The 15,749-nt window shown below is 35.8% G+C and overlaps 1 protein-coding gene across 2 annotated transcripts; it reads right to left on the reverse strand.

Moving 5' to 3' along the window:
- Positions 1-9,213: 9,213 nt before the first annotated feature.
- Positions 9,214-15,059, reverse strand: LOC136221979 (uncharacterized). 2 transcript variants are annotated; one of them, XM_066009454.1, is made up of 4 exons: positions 14,847-15,059; positions 13,429-13,625; positions 12,758-12,851; positions 9,214-12,241 (listed from the first exon to the last, which is right to left on the reverse strand). In XM_066009454.1, exons 1-4 carry the CDS (start codon positions 14,880-14,882, stop codon positions 12,095-12,097), a joined length of 474 nt encoding a protein of 157 aa, XP_065865526.1. In that variant the 5' UTR covers positions 14,883-15,059; the 3' UTR covers positions 9,214-12,094. The 2 variants fall into 2 exon arrangements, with proteins under 2 accessions (XP_065865526.1, XP_065865527.1); XM_066009455.1 differs by having other exon boundaries at positions 13,429-13,593; positions 14,824-15,059.
- Between the last annotated feature and the right edge of the window lie 690 nt (positions 15,060-15,749).

The raw sequence follows: 15,749 nt of genomic DNA on the forward strand, positions 1-15,749 counted from the left end.
TAAAACTAAACCGTAAATCACGCTAAAAGATAGGGGTAAAATACCCCTATCAGGTACCTCGGTTAAAAGTCCGGTAAGAGCGAAATCTGCTGTCCCTGAAACAAATGCTGCTACCTCCTTGAAAGGGGATGGTGCTGCTCCTGCTAAGGATCGAGAGGTTGATTCCTCTCGTTCCCCACTTGTCTAAAACCTCAAACTTGTCGCTATCCAAGCATCCGGTAACACTTATAACCCTTCTTTGTTTTTATTGTTACACTCCCATGTTATCATGTTATGATTCTTTTATCCTGTTGTTAGAGTAACATTGAGGACAATGTTAATTTTTATTTGGGGGTGGATTGCATGCGTTTAAACTACTGCAAAACTACTTGAGCATAACATGATAAAAAAGATGAAGCATGTTGTTGTTGTTGTATGATAAGTTTAAGCAAATTTCCCTCTAATAAAATCTTGACGTCCTCGTTAAGCAAATCGCATAATGTGTTTATGTAATCATTTCACTTTCTGATCCATTTCGCAACTGATTGTGCTTTTGTGATTGCAAATTTGAGGTGATAGCTTTGTTTTATTATTTGAGCTCCCTTTTTAAATCGTGAAATTCTGAAAATTTTCAAGTTTTAACTCAATCTTCACTTAAAGAATCTCCTGCTCCAATGCAAAAGCCCTGAAATGTGAGAACTTGAGCCTACATTAGCATGAAAATGCGATGATTCTTCATGAGAGGGCTAGTGCATATTGTCTTTAGGTAGGTATTGCTTTGGCTGCCTAATCAAAATGGTAAAATTTTGGATGATCATAGGAGGAAAAAGGCAGTTAGATCCCAAGTTCACTCCACAAAAAGCCTACATGTGCTTTGCACTCACATTTTTTAGGATATCCAACTTGAGCCTTAACCTATTCTTTCGCAAACACAAATTTAAGGAACCAACTCCCTTCACTGTAATCCCAAAAACACCTTGAATTTGTCTCATGCTCAGAACAAGCTGCTCGAGAGAAAGAAAAATGAATTTTTTTTTTGAGAAAAACGGTGTTTATAATGATCAAACGGTGAAAGGATGACATTTGAGGAATGAATAGGAATTTTAAAAGATAACATGAAAGTGTTTGAATTAGTCTCTTAAATTTTTTGACAAATGCTTACATCTTGAGACTAAAGTCAAATGTTTGGATAATTATGTTTGTGTATTCAAGGGATAGTTTGGTCTATATTGTGAAACAGGCTGTGCGTAATGATCTGTGCTAAGTGCTGAGTATGGTGAATTGCATTGCATGTAGACAAAATTCATACACTTAAATTGCCAATTCACGTCCATACCTTAGCCTTAGCCTAACTGTACAACCCATGTCAAGACCTTTTGACTATGATCGGAAAATTTTTGATCCATCGAGATAGGGCCAATAAGCAATGTCATAACCTAGCGATCATGGTACTAAGCTGAGGAGTGATGATACTTTCCCCTATGGCAACAAAGGCCATTTGAGAGTGTGTGAATCCTCCTGAACTTAGTGAGGCACTTGGAGCATATCAGGTGGTTTAAATGAGGATTGAGGTTCAAATTGAAGCTTTGAGGAATTTCATAAGAAATGGATGTAAATTTTGATTCTAGCAAAAGCCTCATTAGCAGTCACAAATTGTTCAAAAAGTTCTTCTTTAATTCTTTCTGTTTAAATCAATCTCCTATAAATCTGTTTCCCTTGTTTCTGCATAAATTCTTTCTGTAAATACTCCTTCGAAATTCATGCCTAAAACTATTCTCCTGTGTTATTGTTATCTTTTTGCTTACTTGAGGACAAGCAAGGATTTTATTTGGGGGTATTTGTTGAGCATGAATATGACTATAATTAAACAGTGCATTTCAGGCAAAATATTCCGAAACATATGGGCTTATAAGTGTTTTATGCAGATTGTATTGATTAAGTCAAAATGGGCTATAACACAACCTGTTTTACAACAAACCATAAGGAGTCGAGCATCCTTTGATCCAGCGGATTTCCACTGTGTACCCGATGACGGATAGCGACTGGACAAGTGTCAGGAGCGGCGCAGCAGGTGCAGAAAACGCAGGGAGGTAGGAAAGCAACATGATGATAAGATGGATCACCCCTTGAGTGTTCAAGGGTCAACTTAAATTAATCATTCCCTAGTATTAGTAGCTGTAGGAAAACAATCTTTTTCTAATATTTGGTGGCAAGGTTCATTTTTCTTCCTTTATATAGATGTAGTCGAGGGAAGGAAAAGGACACCTTTTTACTCTGGAGACAATCAGTTTTAGTTAGAACTTTTGAAGAGAGGCGAAGCTCTCTTAGGACGATGACGCCTCCAATGGAGGTCTGTGGAATTAATGGTGGCTATTCACTCTTCACTATGAGTGAGTAGTTGTTTTGAATGGGTTTGGCCAGTTAGGGCCGGTTATGTAAGTCCTCTTTTAATCTTATTTATGAATGAATGTTGATATGTTATGATGTGCTTGACAAATCCTTAACTCCATTGCTAAATGCATGTATGTTAGTGTTAGATAAATGATAGGACACTGCTTTCATCTTCACGGAACCATTTTTCAAGCATTCAACCCCGAAACAGAAATGTCAGGAGGTTGCATCAAGGGTTTTCTTTATAGAAATGTTGTTTAGATCGTAATGCAAGAAAGAACCAACTTTGGGGACGCTTAAGGTTGCAGTACGTCTTAGAATCTTAAGAACACATGAGAGTTGACTTAAGTGAGCATTAAAACAGAGACCTTGGCATCACTTTACTTCAATCAAGAATAAATAGGATGTTTAGAGACTGAAAGTGACCTGTTCGGCTGTGCTTGACCTGTTCTGCCTTTTTTTATCATTAAGTACTCTTTGAAATCAACTAAAGATTTGATCTTGTTTATGTTTGAACAACATCTCTCAAATTAAAGAATTGACACACACCACACACCCTGTTCTACAAAGTATTTCTTGTAAACTTTGATCCTCAATCCCTGTGGATACGATACTGGACTTATCATTTTATTACTTGTATCTAATGCAATTGCTAGCGTCTCATAAAAGGACAACACAATCCCAACTTGCTCTGTCCAACAAACTTGACTAGACCGATCTCCCTTCCATAAAACTTGGCATCAATGGCATCCGACGCTGCAACGAATGGCTTTTCATTCGCCCAAAGCACCTCTACTTCATTTCCTTTCCAAAACAACAAGAATTGATGCAAAGAGAAGGGCACACACCAGTTTGAGTGTATCCAATCCCTTCCCAACAGGACTTGGTAGTTGGCTGACGAATCCACCACAAAAAAGGCTGACATGTCTGACTTGGTCCCTACTTTCACTTCCAATGGCAAAATACCCAAGGACTTGGTGACTTCTCCATTGAATGCTGACACCGTGACTTCGATATCGATAAGATATGCCTTGCTTTTTCCCAGAGCCTGCACCATCTTCCATAGCATAATATTCACAGCTGACCCATTGTCTATCAACACTCAGGAAGTAGGTCTCCCGTTGAGATGAGCTTTGGTATACAAGGGTTTGATATGTTGAGTCATCTGGACAGAAGGTTTTTCGAAAACCACCTTCTTAGGACCACCATTTGATGGGGCCTGGATCGTGATCCCACTGCTGATTTTAGGTACTTCCTTGGGAATCTCCCAAGCTTCAAACTCTGTTGTCACCTCTTGCTAGGGGTGCATATAAAAATCCGAAAAACCGAAAAACCAAAAAACCAAACCAAAACCGAACTGAAAATAAGGTTAACCGAAACCGATAGACTAGTGTACGGTTTTTTAATTTTAAAAATAGTGGTTAATGGTTACGGTTACAGTTTTCCTATTCCAAAAATCACGGTTAACCGAAACCGACCGAATATCAATTAAATATTTAAAAAAATATAAAAGTATATTTATTTACATTTATATATATAATTATATTTTATCCAACTATACTAATAAATAAGTAATTAGTTATCTACTTAGTTACACTAATCTAATTAAGTAGTTAGCTAATATATATTGATTATCTTTTCCAAAGTAAAATACAAACAATACCATATATATCTTTTGTTTTGTTTTGTATATAAAACAAATTATAAAATCATCCTCCCGCAAGGTGCCCATAGATGATGGGAAATCCCCATCACCCAATTTTTTTTATAAGATTTAAATACTCTAATTTAACTAATAAATATTACTTATTTATTTGGCAAATTATAAATCAATTGTTAAAAATTTCATCCTAGTTTAACTCTAATTTTTATTTTCCAATCGTCTGTCAAATTTCTCAACTATACAATTGTTAATTTCAATTTAAAATGTAGCAAAATAGGGATTCATACACTTATTAGAAATGATTGGTATACATTGATTAGTTATATACATTGAGTATTATGAAATTTTATCCTAAAGAGAGAGTAAATACATTATTTCAAAATAAAGCTCTAAAATATTAAACCACCTATTAGATTAAATTTAAAAATTTATTTGAATTTAAATTCATAAAGAAGCCATTGTAATTGAATAGTGAGTTGGAAGTCATAGATTAAAGTTATTGATGTTTTTCCACATATATAATACACGAATAATACACGCATCTCTCAGTTGGTAATATCTTCAACTCGTCATTCACCCGTTCCACTCACAGTAAAAATTAGAATTCTTATATTATTTTTATTTACTAATGGTTAGAAACCGAAATAAAATGTTAACCGACCGAAATAATTGGTTAACCGATTAGTGGTTAACCGAATTTTATGGACTAGTGTATGATTAGTGTTTTTAAAAAACTGATTAAATGGTTAACCGACCGAATTAACCTTAATGGACTGGTTAACCGACCACGTGCACCCCTACCTCTTGCACTTCTGGTTCCTATACTGTGTACTCCCTTTTTCTACTTTCTCCTTGGAAGTCCGCATGTAAGGTAAGTGATATTGTATTAATTGGGATTACAATATCACCTATCCTTATCTCTATTGGCTCTGAGAATTTTACAGCTTGTGCTTTAGGCTTCCACACCTTCACTTCTTTTCTTGCCTTATACTTCTCAGCTAGCTTCTTTCGCTGCAATCTGTGCTTTTGAGTTCTGGTAACTGGAGTAGGGAACTTTCTGTGCTTCACCATTTGCCACTCCTTACTAGCTTTTATCGGATAAGGAACCACAAACCTAGGTTGCTTCCCAGTAAACTTAGGTTGTGACTTCTTCCCTGTAAAGCTTTCATCTCTTCTTGGGTACTGCAACCTCTCATGAACGCTGACCCTTCTTTTTGGCATCCAGCGCTTACTTTGGACTGTCCGAGGTCTGCTTGGTCTTTGTTCTGTCCAGCTTCTCCTACTATTTAGAACCTGTCTAAGATCAAAAGAAGTCATGTTAACTGAAGTCGCGGGTGGGAACGGATCTTCGTCTATGACCATGGGATCTTTTTTCTCTGGGAACTTTAATATCCCTTTTTCAATGCGATCTTGTATAAGGTTTTGGAAAGTCCAACAAAATCCCATGGAATGAGTCTATGCGTCGTGATATTTGCAGCATTTCTTTCCTTTCAACTCATCTCTCTCGGGCATCTTATAATTCGATGGGAAAATGACAAATCTCTCATTAACCATATACTCGAAGATCTCCTCAGTTTTCTCCACATCAAAAGTATACTGAACAATATTCTTCTAGGGATCTACCTCTTTGATTGGTCGGAAATGATCTGGGCACACCTTTGCCCCCTTGTTTAACAACTCCTCCACAGCTACTTCTGGCTTGTTGGCCTCCTGACAATAAGATCCCATTGAGGTCTTTTTCCGATAGTTATCCTCCCTCAGTAAATCTTCATACTCTGACACCTTCTGAGCCAGCTCGTAGAAATCTCTGAACTCCATTCCTTGGAAAAAATTTCGAAGTTCTATATCCAGTCCCCTCTGAGCCATTTTGACAAATTCGTGTTCAGGAAGGAAAACCCTGCAACGACTCCTGAGGCGTTTGAAATGTGCGATATAATTGTCAGCCATCTCTTCACTCCTTTAGGACATCCTGGAAAGCTCTGCTACACACACCTCTGGTTCCACACGATAAAACTGAGTGTGGAATTGCCTCTCCATGTCCTGCCAGGTAAATATAGAATTCCGTGGGAGCGAGGAAAACCAAGTGAAAGCCAGCCCATTGAGAGAATTAGGAAACAGTCTTAACTTGAAGTAGTCAAAGTTAAAAAGGTTAGCTAACTCTCCACATTGGATAGTGAATCTAGCCACATGCTCCAACGTAGATTGCCCTTCTTCTGCAGAAAAAAGAGTAAAGTCAGGGATCCGATATCCTATTGGATAAGGATTCTCTCGATCTATGGCCACTAGGTATGGTTTGTGAAACTTTGTCCTTCCTACTTGTTTGAGTCCAGGGCCATAAAGTTCTTGAACCATGTCTACCCTTAGTCTTCCAATTATGTCAACAATCTTATTCAATTCAATGCAAGCAATTTCAACTACGAATTCTCTCTTTTAGCATAATTTCAGTGTAGTCATGGTCAGTCTTCTAGATTCCACTACAAACTTTAGGCTCTTTTGTGTCCTTTAAGTCTTTTACACTTTCGTTTGATTAGAAATTAGATCCAATTTACAGTTCTTTTGTAGTTTTAGATAAAGCTACTAGCACGCTTGCAATCTGATCCAATCCACCCAAAAAATGCGCTAAACAATTTGGCACGCTCGGTGGGACACTGCTGAAATGCCACCTAGAAAGAATTCAAAGGAGAATACTGATGCGTCCATTGATGCAGATGTGATATATGGAAGTGCATGATAGGGAGAATGTCATGTGGAGTTTACTGATGAGACAGAGGCAACATTCCCAGAATTGGAAGATTCCTGAAATAGGATCTTTCTTGGCTGTTGTGTAGATCCCTGAAATAGGATCTTTCTTGGCTGTTGTGAGCGCTTTGAACAATCTGCATAAATCCATAGACCACATGACCAAGATGATGGTGGGGGTTTTTTCATAGAAGCAGGTTGTAGAAACCCTAGTAGTAACCAGGAAGATTCAAGTGGAGACAAACAAGGTTCTTTCTCCTGCTAAAGGAAAAGAAGATATAATAATCCTAAAGGAAGCTAAAGGGCAATCAGAGAAGTATCAAATACCACCACTGAGAGAGGATTCTGGCCAAAAAGGTACAAGTAGTGGAGGGAAAAATCCCGTTGGAGCTAGAGTTAACCAACCTGTCACACCAGCTGTTCATTTCCAAACGCATACCATTGCACAAACTGGGCCTCAGTTTTACAACCAGATGATGACATGCCCCAAGACTCAAGGGGCAGGTTTCGAAGAGGTGGAAGCAGCTCGTGTGGAGCTTCTTTCGGTCCCCAATTTAGTCTGCATCAGAACCAAGCAGGAAATCCTGCTATGATGAACATAGAGATAGTAAGTAGAACTTACAAGTTGAAAGTTGATCAAAATGAAATAACCTAAGGCTGTAGAATAACTAGAGTTCATAATTTGAGAATTGTTTGAATTCCATTGGGATTGAGTTTGATTTTGATCTCATTTGTTGAATTAGTTTGAGTTGGATCCCTTTTCCTTCTTTTTCTTCCTTTAAATACTTCGTCTGTTGGAGCTAATAACTGCCACGCCCCACGTCTTGCTCCCACTACCCACGTTTCTCAGTTAGTTCCCTCGTGCAATGAGTTCCCTGTCTGTTTCTTCATAATCTCTAACTGCCCACGTTGTAGCTCATCACGTCTCTTGTTTTCATGCCTTTACATAACTGATCGTGGTTTTTTTACCATTTCCCCCTTACTCTTTCGCCTCATTGTCGTTTTGGCCAATCTGCTCCTGCTTCTCGTGGTTTGCTCTTGTCAGGCCATGCTTTCGGGCTCTTTCTCTACTGAGCTCCTTTCCACGTTTATCCCTCCTTAATTAGTTCCAACATAATTGTGGGGGAAACAGATACAGAAACATGTAATAATAAAAAAAACCAGATTGATAGAAATTAAGTGACAATACGTGAAATAAAGTGAAAATAAAGTGTATGAAAACATTACAAATTGATCGGAAGAATATGAGTAGAGAAATCTGAGGCTAATCTTAAGAGATTTCGTTGGTATTGACGATCATTTTTTAGGATATAACATATTACATAGTGAACTCTTACCGTGCGTAAATTTGTTATCACTAGAGTAGAAAAGTAAAACAGTATGAACGAACAGAAAGCAGAATAATCTCAGAGTGAAAAACTGAAATTTCGTGTTTATTTACTAAAATTAAATAGTTTGAATCTCTAGAAATAAAACTCAAATGGAGGCGACTATTTGTGAACGAAGACGATTGTTCATGAACAGAGATGATCATTCATGAAGGGAGGTGTCTGTTGGATTTTAAATTAATTTAAATTAAAATTAATGGAAATTAATTATGCAAAAAAATAATAACATTGAGGATAAAAATGGGCAAAAAAAAAACGGGTTGGCCCAAGGGCCCCTATTTTGTTGTGGTATTTGCGTCGCCCACCTTATGCGGTTGCGTCCCTAACCTGTTGAGGCTTTGCGTATAAAACGTATATGTGCTTTTAAGAGGAAGTGCACTCTATCGTACCAAGTAATACAGTATACTCACGTATAAAGATCGATCCCACAGGGATTCCGCACAATCATTAACTATCCACGGGTTTATGTAGTCTAAACGATTGAATAAAAGAAGTTTGAGATGCTTATAGCTACAAAAAACTTTGTTGTTAAAGCAATGGAGTAAAACACTAGGGAGTCGGGTTCACTTTCTAAGTTTGAATCAATGAAATCGATTGAAATAAGACACCGAAGAGAAATTCGTGTTTCTAAAGATGGTGATTTCTAAAAGAAACTCGGTGCTAAGACCTTAGACCACCTCATTCTATTCTTTCACTCCTATTCACTTAACCGGGCCAATGGTTACTTAAATACGACAAGAAAGCGTTAAATTTAATAAGAAATCCTAGCAATGTAATGTTAGAAACCACATCGATTTGCTATCGAGTCTAAGAATGTAGTTTTCCATTAACATCCTGTTACTATGGTGAGTAAAAAGCGATTAACTGAAATATATATTAAGCTTAAGTTCTTAGTTCTTTTAAATCGAATTCCTTCCGGGTGTTTATCTAATCGACTTCTAACTTGACTCAAAACTTTAGAAAGATTCCCCTCATCCCTAGTAGGGAAGAATTAATTCATGGTCATTGGGAAACAAAACTTGAAATGAAGTGAAACTCATTGAAAGTAGAAGATAAAGCAATGAAAGATGAACAAACTTTAGATTAATATAAAATCAACTTACAAAACTAGAAGGAAATGACTTTAAAACAAGAAATTGTACTTTAAGAACTACAAAAATCAACTAAAACAAGAGTAATGACAAATGCCCAAAGCTTAGCTACAACAACAATGGAGTTTCTATGCATAAGGATGCAAAAAGTGTGTAAAAGGTGTGTCTTCTTCTTCAAATCTCTTCTATTTATAGGCCAAATCTTGCTCCAATCAAGATAGAATTCTGATTTTGATGATTGAAAGCCTCCAAATTACTGAAATAATGCATTTAATGGCCTTGAGAAATCAAATGGTTGAAGGATATGGGCTTGCATTGAAAGGATGAGCCGCTCGGTGCAAGTTGTGGGCTGTAGCAGGTCTCGCCGAGACATAGGAGTGTCTCGCCGAGACCTGCCCCTGAAATTGGCCTTTTTAGGCCAATTTCAGGAGGTCTCGCCGAGACATGGATGCGTCTCGCCGAGACCTGCCTCTGAGCAAAATTCAACATCTTCTCCTCAGCCTGATGCAATGCTTTTTTTGCGAATCTGTTGCATTAGACCCTGACTGTCCAAAAACCACCATTTTGTTGCCTTTTCTCGTCACGTTCCGTCGTTCTTGCCCTGTAACTTACTCAAGTAAATTTTCAATCTCGTGAGGGTGTGTGAGAGTGTAAAAATTAATTAAAAACTCATGAATTAAATTGAAATTACGTGACGATGTGTGAAATTACGAAATAAAGTGAATTTAACACAAAGTGACACTAAAGTGATAACGAAAGCAACAAAATGGACTAAATTATGAATCAATTTTATTATGCAAACGGGCGGCAACAGGCTTCGAATGTACCCCCATGCGTGTGAGTGAGCCTTTCCTCCAAAACCATCGTCCTCAACTTCGTCATATGCTAAAGGTATAATTAGTCTTGACCCTATAACGATGCTACAAGCACAATTTTCTGCACTTCGCATAAAATAGATAAGCTTGTGACACCGTGTGATGTTAACGGAAACCCCATCCAAAATGAAATTGATTATAGTGGTGCGGATGAGGTTGAACAAGTAAATTTTGTCCAAGGACAAAATCGAATCAATAACCCGTATTCGAACACTTATAATCCTGGGTGGAGAAATAATTTGATTTTTAATTGGAAAGAAAATAAGAATACTAATGCCAATCAAGATAGAACAAATAATTATCAAAATCAATCTAGAGATTCTATTGGCACACTTTCTTCCAAAATTGATAAATTTATTGATACTATTGGTGGTAAAATGAACAACCATGATGAAAATTTTAAACGTATTGAAACTAAGTTTGATCAATTGTTTAAAAACCACTCATCTAACATCCATAATTTGGAAGTACAAATTGAACAAATTGCCAAGTCAATTCCATCATGCAAGGAAGGTAGCCTTCTTAGCCATACGGAGGAAAATATTAAAGAGCAAGTTAAGACTATAACTCTTAGATCGGGAAAACATTATTTAGGTCCAAAAATTCTCGGAGATATTTCTAAAATTTTGCAGGAAAAAGATTTGACGACAAAGTCTAAAGAAGTGGATGAAAATCTAAAGAATTTACCCAAAGAAGCAAATGCAAGTACATTGCAACCAAAACCTCATTTTCCTCAAAAAGTCCGAAACAAGGACTATGATAAGCAACTTTTGACCTTTCTAGATAAACTTAAAAATTTGCATATTAACTTAACGTTTATGGGTGCAATAACTCAGATTCCTAACTATGGTAAGTTTTTGAAAGATTTGATATCTAAGAAAATAAGTTGGGAAGGTATTTCATCTATAGCATTAACTGAAGATTGTAGTTCAATTGTGTCAAGTCATGTGCCCACCAAGTTAAAAGACCGAGGATGTTTCACGATTCCTTGTAAATTGGGAGATATTGAATTTACAAGTTGTCTTTGTGATTTAGGTGCTAGCATTCACTTAATGTCATTATCTATATTTAAAAGTTTAGGTCTAGAAGAAGTTATTAAACGAACTAATATGGTTTTGCAATTAGTTGATCAAACCACTAAAAAGCCATATGGTATCATTGAAGATGTTTTAGTGAAAGTTGATAAATTTATTTTTCCTACCGACTTTGTGATACTTGACTTTGCATATGATGTTAATTGTCCATTAATTTTTGGTAGACCGTTTATGAATACGGGACATGCATTAATTGATGTATCCGAAGGAAAGGTAATTTTGAGAATTGGTGAGGATGAAATTGCAAAACCTTAACAACAAAATACCAATGGACCATGAAATACGGGCCTAACAAGTAGAAAGTTAAACCAATTGCAAACATTAAACTCTAAATAAAATAATATTAACAGTGCCATATCCAACATATAATTCTCACAGGTAAGAAGAAGCTCTAGCAAAAAAGGAATATGAAATGAAACGACTAGTAAGTTGAAACTTATATTCCAATTGTTTAACTGTCCTTGTATTTCAAAACCCGAAATCAAATGCCAATTTTGGAGTAAAAGAACCTATAAAATAAATTGTGCCAAGCACATGGACCAAATATGTCAAATAATTGAAATACAAAAGCCAAAATGACAATTTAAACTAATTAAATGATTAAATTATGACTTATAGCGCATTCTAAGACATTAACATGGATAACAACAGTCAATGACATGTGATATCAAAAGAAGCAACTCATTAACAAGTTCAAAGCGAATAGCAGCAGTTGTAATGATATTAATGATAAAAGATAACAAAATAGTTCATATTGAGAAAGCAGAGCAAGATGGGTCCTTTGTCAATGCAAATTAAAAGTTGATACCATGCTACTGTAATGAGCAAACATGGCACCTATATAGCCATATGACACAAATCTTTAAAAGTGCACTTAAAATGATCTGTTGTATACCTCATATGGCACGAATAGAGACCAAATGCTTCTGTTGATTTGATATTTGAATTCACCCAAATTTTCATAGAAACTAATCAGATTGTTGAGTAACTTGTTCTTGAGATGGAGCACATTCGGACATCTCTGTACCTTATAATGCTCGTTGTAGATATAAAAAAAAGGAATTTCTTAAAATAAACAGATTGCATTGTATTTATATGAGAAAAAGTGAAAGATATAGAGGCGCAATGAAATCTCAATGTGGGAGCTTAAGAAAGAGGATTTCTTTAATGTATGCAAGTGTATGTGAGGGCAGAAGGCAGAGAGAAATTATAGGGACATAGAAATAGGAAGTTTAATAGAGAGAGAGAGAGAGCAATTAGAGCTAATATAGTGATTTAGGGGTATTTCCTTATTTCATTTATAGTATACATCTTATTCGACAGAATTATGGTTCAAAAGTCTAAAAAAGCATATTTGAAAACACATGGACCTAAGTGTTTTTTTGAGTTAGGATTAGCTGGTTTTTATACTATCATGCTTATTTGGAATTTATTCTTAAAGAAGTAGAACTTCAACTCTGATAGAATTTGAAAAAAAGATCAATCCGATTTTATTGAAAATGTGACTGAAAACCCTAGTTTATTTCTGAGAACGAACCTTCTGTGCAGCCTCTGCAACTCTAACAGGAGGAGTCTCCACATCATTTTCAAACTCTACTTCAGAAATAGAGGTCAACTGTCCCTCATAGTACCTACAGAAAGTTGAATCAGAAATGCATCTTTACACCAACCTAATTACCGTAACAACCTGAATATATAAGTAGAGGGAGGCTAAAAAACACAAGCTTCATTTCAACAATAGCAGTAAAAACCCATGAAATGCAGAGACATCCCCATCCAAATATAGAACTGAAGCAAAAACCAAACTCTAAGAACGCAAACCTATAAAAAAGATAAGACAAACCAATATAAACAACTAAAATAAATCCCACAAACTTCCATTAGTATAGCATTGATATCAAAGTTCAGAACTCATCCTTTTAAGTTAATTCATGACACACACTGATCAAAGTGAAAAGAGGTCATCCATTAATGAGGGATGACAACAGTTAATATATGTATGAGGATTCCAAACGCTTAGGATTCAACCAAGTATTCAAGTATTTACTTGTTGATCTTCTATTCAATATTTAAACTCTTCAAGTAATCAAACTAACTCAATAGAAAAAGGCAACAACACTATTAGGATCAGTAAGAACAGAAAGAGCAAATATATCTACACTCAACGGAGAATATAGATTAAGCAGAGATTCCATGATTTCAGTGTACCTCAGGTTCATAACTCCAAAATTCAGTCTTGTATATTCAGGATATCCTGTGAAAGTGGAATCCAAGTGCTCCAACTTATGCCAGGATGTCCTGATGAGGTTCATAACTCTGTAGTTCAGCCTTGTTTGTTGAAGCTGATTTTCTGCTGCTGCCAACTTCACCAACCTATTTTTGTCCAACTTCAATACATTAGAGGCCTGTCAGAAAGCAAATCAAATTAAGTACTATAAGGAGAGGAATATTCTACATATTTCATACGAAAGGAAGAGTCTACATATTTCAGGTTTTTTAGGTATATAGAGATTCTGACACACAACATAGAGATGCAGTCAAATCAAGCATTGGAAAATTGGAAACAGAGAGAAAAACTCGGGTCAGTTGTTTAACATGTTGAATTGATACTTTAACTGGGTCATTAGCTGCACGTTTAATGCACTCCAAAACCTGTGTATATGTTTCATCAAACTCCTCAAACTCTACCCAAAGCAAAAACTGCAGCCTTATTCTTCACAAACTGGATAGGATTCGGATTGCATTCTTATGGTGTAAAATCCAACTGCTTCACAAAAGGAAGAGTCTCACCAGGCTAAAATGAATCTCAAGCCTTTTAATCTGAATTTCAGAATAAACCCCTATTGGCTCATAATCTGGCAAATCAATCTCAAAATATCATTGAACAGAGACTACAAGCATAATTGTTCTTTGTCAACCAGGTTAAACACACAATTTGATTTGGATTAATGCTGCAAATCATTTACTTTTCCAACCTTAATAGACAAACGTTTTGCATGTACTTCTCATGACAGTTCCATATGAGCTAACAGCTTAACACTATGACCAGTAACATAAATCTAACCTTAGGGAAAGCATTGAAGACATAATCAACAGTCAGACAGTAGAAGTTAAAATTCACATCTAAGATTCAACATCAAAGTTAAGAAATTTCCATCTAATTTAGTTAAAATATAAAGATGCACCAGTTAACTTACCTATAAGAGCATACATTCACCAAAATTTTCATAGAAAGTAAAAATATTCCTCTAAATAGATTGTTGAGTAACCTGTTCTTCAGATGGAGCACATTCAGACATCTCCTTACATTTTTTAAGATTTGTAAATCCTTCATTGCCATGGAGTCTAAACTTGGTAGGAATGTTTGAAATAAGTAAATAATTATTTCATCTAAAAATTATTTCATCTAAAAAAACGAATATGAAGACATATCACTAAGTAAATAGAAAAATAAAATATGAAGCAATTCAAAAGATCAGGACATATATTGCTCATCCTAAACCAAGGTCCTAAAGACATTGAATCTAAATCCATAAAGAGGAAAGCATGAGAACAAGAAAGAAAACAGGAAAAAAAAAATTAACAAGAGAGGATAAGAGATACCGCGATCCGGAAGGAGAAAATACCCAAAATCTACTAAATACTGAATAGAGAAGTTCCATCGATCCTAAATTCCAAAAGATGAGAGTGAGAAGCTGGGAGCAAACCTAGGTCGAACAGGAAGATTGATTTTTGGCTGAAAGGGTGAGAAGATGGGAGCAAACCTATGTCGAACAGGAATTAGGGATTTTTATTTTGGCCAAAAGCGTGAAGTTTATGACTGAGTTTATGGGGGAAAGAAATAATTGGAGGGAATGAAATAATTGGAATGAATAGTAATGGGCGGTAAATTAATTAGTAAGGTTACTAATGAGTGGTTTTTTTGGTATAATTAATGAATGATTTTTTTTTTCATTAATAATGAGCGGAAGTACACCCTTGTGGTGGGACCCCTCACCGGACCCTCGCTCAGCGGGGACGCGTAATGCACCGGGTCGCCTTTGAATGAGCGGAATCATTTGAGCCAAAATAGATTTTGGGCCCGTTTGATTTACCTGCTGTTTGCTGTTACGGTTTGCTGTTGCTGTTTGCTGTTTACTGTTTGTTGTTTGATTATTAGTGTTTGGTATAACTATGATTGCGTGTTGCTGTTAGTATATAAAATGACTAATATAGGCATGTTTTAAATAAACATATAAAATTAATTCCAAAAATAATAAAAGTAAGGGATAAAAACCAAATTTAATCCATGTTTTAAGAAAATCGCAAATTTAGTTTTAATGTATGAAGTTATGCAAATTTAACCTTATCGTTTCTAAGTAAGATCAATTTTAGCCATATGTTAGAAAATTAGAAAAACTAGTTTGACTGATATTTAACTGTCACTTCAGACCTTCCGAATATCAATTATATCTAAGTTATTTAGTGTATTACAAACAAAATAATTTCAATTTATTTACAAACTTATTTGAAAAGTCTGATGTGACAGT

This window comes from Euphorbia lathyris, chromosome 3 (assembly GCF_963576675.1).
Source record: "Euphorbia lathyris chromosome 3, ddEupLath1.1, whole genome shotgun sequence".
In the NCBI taxonomy this organism is placed as follows: Eukaryota; Viridiplantae; Streptophyta; class Magnoliopsida; order Malpighiales; family Euphorbiaceae; genus Euphorbia; species Euphorbia lathyris.